The following is a 13,729-nucleotide window of genomic DNA, read 5'->3' as shown; positions in this document are numbered from 1 at the left end:
TTTGGTTTCTCCTAGCCTTTCAACAAATTGCCTTTTATTTGGGTAAAGCATTATTGCTCAAATGTCTGGAGACATTTTTGATATCCAAGAAAATACTATAGGACTGGGGAGAAAGCTCAGTCCTAACCCACGTAAGCAAGCTCAGGCAACATAGTGGATACTTAGGCTCCCAGTGCTGAGAAGGCAGAGGCTGGAGGATCTTTGGGGCTCACTGGCCAGCCAGCCTTGTCTAGCAGGCAAGCTTTAGGGCTCAGCAAGAGACTCTGTATTAAAACCAAGCTCTTGAGAAATCACATCTGTGACCTCTGTCTTCCACACACACATAAACATACACGTGCATTTCCTATACTAATGAACATGCACACGTGTACATACATGCAAAAAATGACTGTGTAGCTCATGAAGGAAAATTATATGATTTTCATAAACACATACTTGGATGGGAGTTCCTGCTTTTAGCAGACGTGATTAACTGCCAGTAATGTCAGTCATGATCTAGTCTTTGGCCCAGTGAGAGATTCACAAAGTAATGGAATGTTTTTGCTTATGTAAAGAGACTTCTGGAATGAGGGGATCCCTGAAACTCCTTTGGAGACTGCTGTGGTGTCGAGCAGCAATGGTAGCACTCTAGAGCTCCCAGCTTTCTGCCACTCTCTTCCTTTGTAATTGAGATACCTTTTTGAATCCTTATTATGGAAGACAATGCCACTTGGCTCCTTGCCAGCATTCTTTTCCTGGCCACTCACCAGGTCTCGGGAGTGTTTTCTTTCTTTTCCATTCTAGGGCAAACCGGGTCTTTGGAAAATTAGTGTCTAGTTTCCTGGGCCTTGAGATTTCTTATCCTACTAAAAGAAATTCATTAATGGCTATGTTTTCCAGTCCTCCCTTGAGTTCCCTGCTTTCTGTTGAGAATAGCATTGTCCATGTGAGGAAAAGCTTAGGCCATCAAAAGTTGCAGTGGGAGGCACCACTGACCTGACATTCAGGGTCCAGGTGCAGATCTCATTGCGCTGTGCAAGTGATGATATTCAAGTTGCTGCCGGAGACTGCAGCATGGTCCACTTAGCTTTTTTAATCAGTAGGGCTGCTGGTTATTGGGACTCAATGATCCTGACCGTTTGGGACATTTGGGATGGCTTTCTGCTGCTTGGTCTTCATAGCCCTTTCTCTCGGGCTAGTTATGGCTAGTTTATTTCCTCACTTGAAACTCACTGCTTTGTTATAGGTCGTTCTTCCTATTTTTTAAAAAAAAGTGAGCATTTAGAAAAGAATCAATATTAGGCAGTCTAGTATAAAAAGAAACTTAAAGTACAAAAATAGCCTTTCTGACGTGGTGGCAGTTTTTCTTATTGCCTTTGCAACTTCACTATGCCAGAAGGAGTAATTCTTGGCTTTACATCTATCTGTAGAACTCAGGGGTATCCTAACACACCATTGAGCCCTGCAGAACCCTTGCCTGTCCCCACCAGAGTGTGGTGGTGTTTGTTGCATTGGCTCTGGTCGCTGTCTGTTTTCCCTGTTTTCTTCTTTCTAAATGCCAAATGTAGGTTTGAAAGAAAATGGGTGTTTAGGTCACTTCCGAGGGGTAGGCCTGAGTCTTTGGACTTAGCGGTGGCCTGAAAGGAATGGCCATAGGCGGAGATGGTGCTTTCAAGTAAACAATTACCTTCAGGCAATTGGCAGCACAGGTAAGTGCCACATGTCTCTCAAGGGTACCCTGACCGATGGTGGGCATAAGTTTTTAATATCAGACCCTTGGAATGGTCCGATCCCCAAACTTCACTATAAACATTTTGTAAATATTCCAAATCAATGCAGGAAACTTGGCAAGCACTGCAGAGCAGACCATTAGTTTAGACCTCTAACAAGATGCAGGGTGCGCATTTATACAGCTTGGAAACAGCTGCCTGGCTATTCACTGCTGTTACTATTAACTAGTATTACTGAGAATTCTATTTGAGATGCCATGAAGGTTTCTCAGTTGGAATAGAATCTACTCTTCATTATCCTTTTTTGTCAGTACAGGATTTATATTTGTAAACTTTATTATATCTGTAGATACATCGATCGTCTCTAGGTAGAATAAGGACTTGATTCCAGTTGAGCTCTAATAGGCAGTGAGGCACTGAAGTTTCATTCAGTCTCAAGCTCTGTAAGTAGACATTTCTCCATAACTTGTTAGGCCACCATGAATTGCTTTACCTACCCAGGCCCAGGCCAGTACGTCTAGGTAGTTCACTTAATCAGAGTGCTGATACAGTGCTCTTGAGTCATGCCCGCATACCCCTGTGTATACATGTGTAAACTGTTTTGTATTTTCTTTTGAAATATCCAGAGTAGCTCTTCTACTGGAGTTGCAAGACTGTGGATGTTCTTCATAAGCCCTCATATGGATTTTCTTTTCATGATTAGACTGCATGATCCTCCTTTTCCTGGGTGAGTTGTTCCAAATAGTTATACGTAGACGTGTTTATTTTCTTACAGTTGAACTGGCAATGATAATGGACCGTTTGTATGGTGGTGTTTGCTATGCTGGCATTGACACAGATCCCGAGCTGAAGTACCCCAAAGGTGCTGGGCGTGTTGCGTTCTCCAATCAGCAGAGTTACATTGCAGCCATCAGTGCACGCTTTGTGCAGCTTCAACACAACGACATTGACAAACGGGTAAGCAGCCACTCCAATGGCATTGCTGTGGGAAAGCAATGCAGCTTGTCTTGTGCAGTCCTGGGCAGGGTAGTATTTTGCGATCATAAGAGAGCAGCTGTATCTGGCACGGCACTAGGCTGTGAGTCCACAGAGCTGGCCTGCAGAAGAGAGAATTCTCTGTGGTGAAGGTATGACTGAACCTCCTGCCTTGCTTCTTTTTCTCCCAGGTGATGAAAACAAACCCGTAGAATTTAGTGCCCAAACTAGTAGCGATGCCTTCACTCCTTTGTCCCAGACGGTGTTCTTAAAGCAAACTTAAATTGGCATGTTCAGAAGTATACATAAAAAAAATCGAACTTAAAAAAAATCATATAAATAAATCGAGCATACCTTTTTTTAATTGTAGCATCGCACTTGGTAGCAATCACAGGAACTAATTACTACTAACTCCCTTCAGCCTCCTCCCCAGCTTCACATAATTTTACTGCTCACGAAATACATGTGTTTATACACACATGCATGTTACGTTACCTGCCATTTTGTTCATTGCTACCTCCTCCTTAGGCTCTAGAGGCATTGAGTGAGCTTCCTTTGGTCTAGAGAGAGGGCATGGGGGTTGAGGGAGTCGGTGTGCTCTGTTGGCTCTGTGAACAGCTCTCCACTGTTGGGAAGACTGGGAGAATGGAGGGTGGGAGGAGTAAAGAGACCTAGGTTAAGATTCACAAAGGAGAAGAGCGCCAAGTCTCGGCTTTCTGCCGTGAATTGTACGGTGACTATTCTTGCTTCTATACAGAGGATGTCCTTGAGGCACCAACTGGATTGGAATTAATGAAGCAGCCTCCTGTTCTGGAGCTTTACCCTCCGTCTGCGGTCCTCCTTGATTAGTCTGTATAACAGACAATGTTCTTAGCATCTCAGCGGAATTCGCTGTTGGTGATGCACTTCATATTCAGCAAGATTGTATTTTGTTAACACGTGTTCTGATCAAATTACAACAGCCAGCACTTAGAATAAATATCCTATGCTTCCTTGAGAGTAGGTGGTAGTGGTTTCTTTCTTGATTATTTTCTTTTATTTTTACCAAAGAACTTTTAATTTTGAAAATTTCTGAGATTCTTAGAATCTTATGCTCCATAACTCGTTCACCTTCAGGTTAAGCTACATTGGCTTTGTAGAGCTTCCATGCTGCTCCAGTGCCTTTTAAAGAGGCTTTTAAGAGAAAGTAGTGGAATAAAACAATTTCATGTGAATTTTGATTTTAAATGTTACAGCTATAATGTTACCTAATACATTTTAACTTAATGTGCATTATAATTTTTTTTAAATCAAAGCCACCTATCACTCCTGTTCCTCCAATTGCTCCCCTAGTCACTTCCAGAACACCCCCCCCGCCCCCCGCTAACTTCATGCGCTCTGCCTTTAAACCTATTGAGTTCACATAGTGCTGCCTATAGGTGCGTGGATGTAGAACCGTCTACCGGAGCGTGGATAGCCTTTCCGAGACCGTATCCCTGAAGAAAACTGACCTTTCCCTCCCCCAGTAGCCATCAATTGCCAATAGTTCCTCTGCCAGGAGTGGGACTTCATGAGCTCTTCCCATTTATAGATGTCCCATTTGGAGCCGAGCCCCACACTGACCACGTATGGGTATCTGTATTAGTTGCCACCTACTGCAAAAAGAAGCTTCTCTGGTGAGGATTGACAGATAGATACACCTTTTAGCGGGTATAAAGATAAGATTTAAGAGCAAGTTATTGCTATGTCTATCCAGCAGAATATGAGTGTTATATTCTTTGTTAGCGCCTATGACTTAGTCAGCCAGGGGTTTTGGAACCAGTTAATGGTACTAATTATGAGTTTTATATTGTGGGGTGGACCTTGAATTCAACCAGAAGGTTCCTGTTTGCTCTCACAGCATCCATGCCACTATTGCTCTAGGGGATAACTCACGAGGCCAGCTGTTACTGTTGCTGCCGGAGTTCACAGCTGAATAAAACTGCCGATTATTCTCCCTTGGGAGCATGCATAGACCCTTCCAAAATTATGAGAACTAGCCAGTAGGGATAAGGCTTCCGGGTCAGTACCAGCTTGCTTTCTCCCTGTCCTATGACACAAGTAGGTGGAGTCTGTAGTCATAGTGACTTAGGGGGCGAAAATTCGGGTTGGTAGTGAATTTTGCATATTTAGTAAGAAGTCTTATTAGCATGTGTATTTGAGCAAATTAGAATAAATATTTGAGAATAAATGAGAATAAGTGGTAGTGGTTTATTTGTTAATTTTTTCAGACTTTTGAAACACTGAGTTAATGGAGACTCAGAAGAAATGACAACGATTCGACTTTATTCCTGTTTTCAGGTCCCCACATGTCCTCTTTTCCAACAGCAGCCCTCACGGGACTGAGCTCCACAGAGAGGCACCATGTCTCTCTGACTCAGCCCCAGGATGCGCCTTTGCTTGGTTCAGTCTGAGATACTCAATAAGCCCCTTTTGAATTTTGGTGCTCTTTGAAGGTCTCTTTCCTCTGATGCTGGTGGACCTGCCTGCCTATGCCTGTTCATTTGGGTGTCTGATAGATACATGTGGCTCAGGCTGCAAGCCCGCCCATCGCTGGTAAACCTGGGCAATAAAACTTACCCAGAGAACTTTAGGTTCTCATCAGTATGAAAGTAACTTTCCTTGTCCCCTCTGAGGGTGCTAAATGAGAAAAGGGGAGGGCGTGCTTATTCTCCAATAGTCATCTGAATTGGGAGCATTGGAAATCATTGAGACTCTTCCTTCTTTGGGAGCTCCACTCCATCCTCATGTGTGTTGTTTACCCTGACTCTTCTAAGCCCATCTCCTTCACTGGAAGGAGTGAGAGTGTACTTCATCTTGAACTGGGCTCTTCCCACCATTGGCCTGTAAACACTGCAATCCCGCCCTCCCCACTTCTTGCCCTTGCGTTGAGCATAAACCACACAATGCTTGTCTCTGACATTTTGAGTCTGTTAGCTGCATCCTTCATAGATGTCTTTTTAGGCTCATTCATACTTTTATTTCTACTTGTCTTACTACTAAAATTTAAATTTGAGCTTTCTAGGGAGCTACCACTATATAACAGCACGTTTGTATTTCCTTAGAGAATGTCTGTCATCGGTTCACCTTTCCTGAATAGCTCCTACAGGGTTTGCAATAGTCTCGTCGTAAAGCCTGTGAAACTTGTGCTAAAAGCCAAGGACCTGTGCCCACCATTACCCATAATCCATTTATGCTACTATTGAAGAGTCTAAGGTGCTGCCCTCACCTCCTTCTCCTGTGTGCCTGGAGTTGCCTTTAAGCCCTGACTTTTTAAATAGCATCGGCTTTCATCTCCTTTGCTGTCTCAAGGAAATAAATGTTGATTCAATGGAACTATGGCCCATTAAAGCCACAGCTCTCTGTTGGCTGCCACTATCCCTTACATTGCTTACTCTGAGAGGAATGATGGAGGCCAACTGCAAAGCAGCCGTGCTTGGCCGTTAAGTTCCACAGTTTATTAAGTGTCTGGAACCTTAGAGTTTGTGGGCATGAATGCTCTCATAAGTGCAGATGCATGAGAAGAAATCGAGACATTCTGTAGCTCTTTTCTTCCACTGAAATTTTTCAGCAAAGGCTTCTCTTGACAATCAATGTTTGTTTACTTTTATTGTTGCTAAGATTAAGATTTTTGATGGAGTAATTTATGGAAATATGTGACCTTTGTAGATTTAATTTTTTTCTATCCATCCTAAGCGAATTACTGACTTATCTATCCCTTTAGAACATGTCAGTATTCAATACTTGCTGACTCCTCCATTAATCTGGTGGTTCATACGAGCTTTACTGAGCTGTTTCATGATCTCATACCTATGATTCCCCCATTTAAAGAATGCAATTGAAATGTTTTTAGTCTGTTTGTACCATTGTACACCTGTTGCCAACATTAGCTTTAGGCAAAGGTGTTTTCCCCTCCGACCTGTGTGTGCAGTGAGAGGACCAGTTGTGTAGCGGCTTCACTGGAGCCAGGTCCACACTGCCTGTAGCCTCTCACTGGGAGAGGACCCTGCTTTGTCAACCTGCACTCTTCAGTCAGGAACAAAGTAGCCCAGCCACTTAGCCTTCTTGTGGGTGTGTCTAGGGCTCCCCCTGTTGAAGGAGTCACAGTATCCACACAACAGTGACTTGCTGCTGTGGCTTGTCTAGCCACTAGAGGACTAACAGGTGACTAATGGGCCTAGTGGTCAGTGACTGGCCGTCCTTACAGATCCACGCTTTGATCTTGACTCTGACATACATGTACAGGAGTGTCAGGTAAGGACAAGCTTTTGATTGTTTGTAGAACAAATTAGAGTGGCTGGGCTGTCTCTCACTGGACATCCAGGGCTAATTCCTCATAGTCTATCTCTAAATCATTCTTCTTTTAGTTTTTATTTTGTTTTGAGACAGGGTCTCCCAGGATGATCACAAACTTACAACCGTCCAGCCTTGTACTACTGGGTGCTAAAGTTATAGTCATTTGCCACCATTTCTGACCCATTTAAAGCAATTTTCATAAGCTCTTAATTTGAAGTAAATCACTTCCCTATATTTAAACCTTTTGGTTACATTCTTCTACCTATTGTATAAAGATTAGAACAAACGAACAACCTCAAGCTTTTCTAAATACCCTCCATGTACTACATGCTTGCTCTCTTTTCCTTCCTCCTTTTCCTGAGCCAGCCATAACTGTTCTTGTTCTCCATTTCTTAGGACCAAATCTACGATTACCTGACTGATACCTTTCCTTCAGGCCTCACTGCCATGGTGGTAATTTTAGGGCTGATTTATTCACTGGCATGTATAGCCCCCCGACCCACAGACCATCATAACACCACTCTCTAGTCTGCTGTGGCCCTGAGTACTAGGGTGCTGAAAGTCATGACTCTATTGCAGACCACACAGTCCATGTGGGCAGTGGCTGTGTCTTTCAGAGTAGCTGTTGTGTACTCAGAATATGGCATGCAATGGACAAACATTGAATATTTATCAATGATTCAACTATTGATTGAATGCTGATTGAGAGGTAGTCCAAATGGGAAACCCCTCTGTTCTGACCTTGTGTCCACCACACAACTCTTGCTCAGCTTTTCTTTTGTGCTTAGTTAAGATACTCATTTGAATAATTTAAAAAATTAATTTTGCTCCTTAGAATATCAGAGAGTATTCTTTGACATTTAACAGCGTATTAGACCTGAACTTGACCTTAGGCCAGCCCTGGTCCAGTATCCTGTAGTCTACAACAGGGACACTAGATGTGCAGAAAGTTCCTCACGTTACCTACTGAGTAAGGGCAGAGCTGCTTCAGCTCGCAGGCTCCCCAGCCACACTGCTCATCTCAGACCTAAAGTTCTGTCTGTTCATTTGTCTGTTTGTCCCTTTTGTGCAGCGCTAGGGATGACGATTCCACCACTGACCTACACCCCCCCCCCTTTTCAGAACCCAAAGATGCTTCAAACTCAGTTCTTCCATGAAATCTTCAATGCTCAAATCTAAATTTAAAAATGCTAAGCTGGGGCCGGGCGGTAGTGGCGCATGCCTTTAATCCCAGCACTCGGGAGGCAGAGGCAGGCGGATCTCTGTGAGTTCGAGACCAGCCTGGTCTACAAGAGCTAGTTCCAGGACAGGCTCCAAAACCACAGAGAAACCCTGTCTCGAAAAACCAAAAATAAAATAAAATAAAAAAATGCTAAGCTGGGTGGTGATGGCGCACACCTTTCATCCCTGCACTTAGGAGGCAGAGGCCAGCTTGGGCTATGTGATTAGTTTGAAGCCCACTTAAGCTGCATAGTGAGACACTCCAAAAATAAAAATAAAGAAAAACTGCAACAAAAGACTTTTACTTGTTTCAGTATTTCAAATAACTTCTCAAGAATATGTACCTCATGGAAGAAGGGGCACATGGAGTTGCTGGGACAGCTCCAGAATGTGTCTGCAGTCAATTTTTTATTTTTACTTCTTTCAAAGTCAAGCTCTTAACTATATGTTCCAGGCTGTCCTTGAGCTCTGACCCCCAGAGTGCAGCAGGGAGTCAGTCATGCCCACCCACGTCTCTACTCTTGGGAGAATCTTTGCTCTATTTAAAGGTACTAGCTTGAGATTTGACTCTTCCTGCCTCGTCAGAGGGTTCTGTGGTACTAAGAACATCAGCCTAAGTATCTCGGGGTGTTCCAGAGATAAAGGAAAGGGCAGATGCATAGATGTCAACACCGATGTAATTTGGTGTTGTTGATGAACCTGGCCCGCTTAACTTGTGTTGTACCATGTGCCCACAGCTGAGTCTTTCCCCCTGTTTTAGTTTAGCGTACTTATGTGTAAGGGAACTGCTTAGTGGAAGCTCGCACTAGAAACTTTTAACTGAGACATCAGTCTCCCAGCACTGTCTGGATGCTAACGCCAAGGCACAGGTAGATCTTTAAAGTTCCTTTTCGTTTTCCATTTCACGGACTGGAGGGATTTCTTCTTCTATCTCACTTAGAAAGAAATGCTTTACCAGTCAGTATCTTTTCTATGATAAAGAAAATATTTTGAACTCAACTGGATGGAAATTAGAATTAAATTTTGCTTGTATTCTTTTTAATGGCAGTTTCGTGAGAAAACTGAAATATTCTAAAATACCTAAGTGTAATAAGAGCAAGTGTTGACCTCTACGCTCATCTTGTCTGTTTTAGCGGTGTTTTCAGAAGTGATGCCAAGGAATGCTTATGGGCCATGGAAGCCCTCCAACCGAGGCTTCTGTGTAGCTCCCCTCTGGATCATACACACAAGAGACTCCTGAAGTGGAAAAGGGGAAACACTGATAATGGACACTCACTCTTTTGTGCGACATTTTTCTACTCTTTTGTCTGCTTTATATGAGAATGATAAAGTGTATGTGGGCCACAGTGGCACACACTTTTAATCCCACCACTTGGGAGACAGAGGCAGGTGAATCTCTGAGTTTGAGGCCAGCCTGGTCTACAGAGCAAGTTCAAGGACAGCCCAGGACCACACAGAGAAACCCTGTCTTAGAAAAAGAAAAAAAGAAAAGAAAAAAGAAAGTATATAAAAGTCAGTTGAATCTTACCCCATCCAGCAAAAATCTATGACTGGACTGATGAGTTGATAGTAGCAATCTGTTTGTCAAACTATGTGTCCACCCCAACAATGGGCTAGCACAACTTGGTCATGTCTCCTTGAAACCCCTACAATTATTTCGTGAGACTTGAACAATGTCACACAGTGGACATGCGGTAGGCTCTACCATTTCGGCTTATAAGAGGTTTTTCACTAGGAAAAAGTATATAGACCAGAATCAGCCATCATAAGGTCTTCAGACTATTGCTGACAGACATTTTTCTGGTGTGCAAACGTGTGTGTGTGTGTGTGTGTGTGTATAGTTGACCTCAGGTTATGTTTCTCAGTCACTCTTCACCTGATTTATTGAGCCAGTGTCTTTTAGTAGCCCTAGAGCTCACCAATCCCAGCTAGGCTGGCTAGCTTGTTCCAAGGATCCCCCTCTCTGCCCCGGAATGCTGGGATCACAGGCAGTTGCCATACCTGCCCAGCTTGTGCGTGGCTTTGTGGGATCCAGACTCCAGTCCTCACAGTTGTTCAACCCGAGCTCTATCCACTGAGCTAACACCACAGCTCTTACTATATCTTAGAAGAACAATAATCTCCCCCACCAACCCCAGTGTGTGTGTGTGTGTGTGTGTGTGTGTGTGTGTGTGTGTGTGTAAGAGGAAGGGGAAAGAGAGTTTTGAAACCACAAAGCAGAATCAGTGTGTCACAGCACTGATAACACACTGATTCTGAGACTCTGGTTGGTGTTTGAGATCTTTTGGGAGTTGTTCATTAAAGTTAGACTTGTGGGTGATAAGGTAATCATCTATTTCAGGCAAGGGGTGCATTTGTTGATATTTGGTTTTGAAGCAGGAGGAGGACTCTGGAAAGGCAAGTCTGTCCTACCCAGGGATATTACTATGATTCGTTCCTTTAACCTGCCAATTCCTAAAGTGTGCTCCAGGAAACATGAGTCTCTGGGGATTTGTTTAAAACTTATCTTATGCCTAAAAATCTGCTTCTGTAGCTAAAAAAAAAAAAAGTTTGAAAATGGTTGTTCAAAGGTTAGGGATAAAGCCGGGCGGTGGTGGCGCACGCCTTTAATCCCAGCACTCGGGAGGCAGAGGCAGGCGGATCTCTGTGAGTTTGAGGCCAGCCTGGTCTACAAGAGCTAGTTCCAGGACAGGAACCAAAAGCTACAGAGAAACCCTGTCTCAAAAAATCAAAAAAAAAAAAAAAAACACACAAAGGTTAGGGATATAGTTTATCTAGAACATATTAGGATCTTTTACATGCTAACCTTCATTGTAAGGATACAAACAGAGGCAAGTCTTCACAAAAGTAAGTTTCCTAGTATAAATTAAAACATTAAATTAGGGGCTGGAAAGATGGCTCAGAGGTTAAGAGCACTTGACTGCTCTTCCAGAGGTCCTGAGTTTATTCCCAGCAACCACATGGTGGCTCACAACCATCTGTAATGAGATCTGGTGCCCTCTTCTGGCTTGCAAGCAGAACAGTGTATACATAATAAATAAATCTTTAAAAAAAAAAACATTGCAGCACTCGGGAGGCAGAGGTAGGCGGATCTCTGTGAGTTCGAGACCAGCCTGGTCTACAGAGCTAGTTCCAGGACAGGCTCCAAAGCCACAGAGAAACCCTGTCTCGAAAAAAACCAAAAAAAAAAAAAACATTAAATTAGCATACAACATGTAATCATTTCATTGTGACATTTTCATACATATCCACGATTTTTTTTATCATAGAACTCTTCTAAGATATGTCATATATGGAGAATAATGTTCCAGGAAAAATACTGTATTTTCAACTTTTTTCTTCCTCCCATGTTCAAATTACACAAAAGAGTCACACAGTTTAATAACACAGTTACTTTTCCTCCCATAATCCTTTTTTTTCTAAGTGTGCGTCACCTGCCGTGTCCTTTCTAGCACAGATGGTTTGGGAAAGACAGGGATCCTGGGTGTGTCTGTGATGATGGCAGGGCACTAGAGTTGTAGTTGATAATCCTTTAGTATTTATGGCTTTGTGGTATTATTGATCAAACGTAGGGCCTCTTGCATGCCAGGCAAGTATTTCACTACTGAGCTGCATCCCCAGCCCTAAAATTTATTTCTTTTCTTTGGTTACTTGAGATTATCAGATACTTTCTTTTTTAAAGTATCTAAAATGACTCCATATTATTCTTCATGAATTTGTCCCTTAATATTTCATATATGTATGTAATGTGAGCTGCCTTACATGGGTGCTGGGCATGTGTAACTGTCCTACCTGGGTCCTATAGAAGCAGACTAAACATTGTTAACCCCTCAGTACCTCTCTAGTCCATGTGTATATAATGTATTGTGGTTGCCTCACCTTTGTTACCCCCTCTTATGTCTGTCTCTCTTCCTTGTTCATCCCAGTCCCTCTGTCTCTATTCTTTTTGAGACCTGGAGGATCTCATGTATTCCAGGCTAGCCTCAATCTTGATTGGTAGAGGATCTCATATATCCCAGGCTAGCCTCAGTCTTGTTTGCTAGCCAAAGCTGATCTTGAACTCCTCATCCTTCCTGCCTCTGCCTCCTTGTTGAGATTACAGGCATGTGCCACCACAGTTGGTGTCTGTGCTGGGGATCAAGCCCAGAACTCTTTGCATTCCGTTCACATACTCCCTAAAATGCCTTACGTAAGAAATAAAATTTAGAGTACCATTGACAAGTAATACTTCCTTTATTACTTTAGCTTACTATTGAGGGCTAGAGAGACTGAGTTTCAGTTAACCACACTGGGACTTTTTAAACACTTTGGTTTAAAGAACATTGTAATAGCACATAAGGTTTGCTTTCTTGCTCTTCAAAATAACTCCCTTTTCATTTCATGGGACGCCATCTATTGCCCCTTTCTTTGCAAGAGCCTTAAGTAGTTCATGTATTTAATCTTTTTTACTTCTCCATCTTTACTGGAAACATACTGAATTTGCTGAAGACTAAAAGGCATTGTGTTTTTATCTACTTGAAGATTAAGATGACCCAGCAGCTGTACTAAGTAAAGTATTGGTATTACAGCTTGTCCCTGAGCAGTCACAGTGGGAATATACAAAACGACCCAATAGCAAAGGTGGGAGGGTTCTGGGGACTTGTTCTGGATGATTTCTGCTGGGATCCTTGGTCTGGGCTCCTGTCCCCCAGCCTGTATCTCATCACTATAACTGTGTCTAATTGGGCCTTTTGGGGAGGAATCAGCACCCCAAACCAAGGAGCTATTGTAATCTGGGCTCCTTTTGAAAAACCGGGACCCTCACAGCCTTTGATTAGAACATCTTTCTAAAGGGAATTTGTATAGTCAAGTGAGATTTTAGAATGGCCTGGGACCTTTCCTGTCAAGGCTCTCTCTGCTAGTTCTGGACTTTGGCTTCTCCTCACCTGTTTTTCTGGGTCTTAGGACTTGTGGTTCTTTTTAGTATGAATCCCCTGTTTGAGCACGATTACCATGTTCTTCTGTGCATAGTAGTGCAGGCCTTATCATTCCAGCTACTCCGAGGCAGAGGCAGAAGAGTCACAAGTTCGAGGGCAGCCTGGGCAACAGCACTGTGAGCTGCAGTATCAAAACAAACTTCCTTTCTGGCTCACATTTGAGTGTAGTGGGGCTCCTGCGATGACTAGTCAGAAAAAGCCCTTCGTCATCTTTCTAACTATTCCCTTTAGCAGAACACTCAGGATCTGCAAGCTTTCAGGTAGGTGCTGTCAGCAGACTGGTGAGCACTTGTTCTTACATGGAGGAGCTGGTAGAAACCCCTACGTGGTGAAGGAAACAGGCTGAGTTGATCAGCCAGAGTGCTCTGTGCCTAGATACCTTAAGGTCATCTAGCTCAGCACAGATTTCAAATAAATGTCTTCGTCTTTGTCCTCCACATGGTCTAGTTTTTGTTCTTGAACCTTGGTTGAAGGTTGATTTATGTTCACATCTCAATCCTATTCACAAGCAGCATGGCAGCGCCAGGCTGGAGG

At 43.1% G+C, this 13,729-nt stretch overlaps 1 protein-coding gene across 8 annotated transcripts in view; it reads left to right on the top strand.

Moving 5' to 3' along the window:
• Cpeb3 (cytoplasmic polyadenylation element binding protein 3) overlaps nucleotides 1–13,729 on the top strand; it is a 184,680-nt gene that overhangs the window by 156,920 nt on the left and 14,031 nt on the right. For all 8 annotated transcript variants that reach the window (XM_075973925.1, XM_075973926.1, XM_075973927.1 and 5 more), the window contains one exon: nucleotides 2,485–2,666. In XM_075973925.1, the coding sequence (XP_075830040.1) occupies nucleotides 2,485–2,666 (182 nt within the window). The remainder of the gene's footprint in view (nucleotides 1–2,484; nucleotides 2,667–13,729) is intronic.

The sequence above is a fragment of the Microtus pennsylvanicus genome, chromosome 5, assembly GCF_037038515.1.
Source record: "Microtus pennsylvanicus isolate mMicPen1 chromosome 5, mMicPen1.hap1, whole genome shotgun sequence".
NCBI lineage: Eukaryota > Metazoa > Chordata > Mammalia > Rodentia > Cricetidae > Microtus > Microtus pennsylvanicus.
This window is presented reverse-complemented; position numbering and strand designations above follow the sequence as displayed.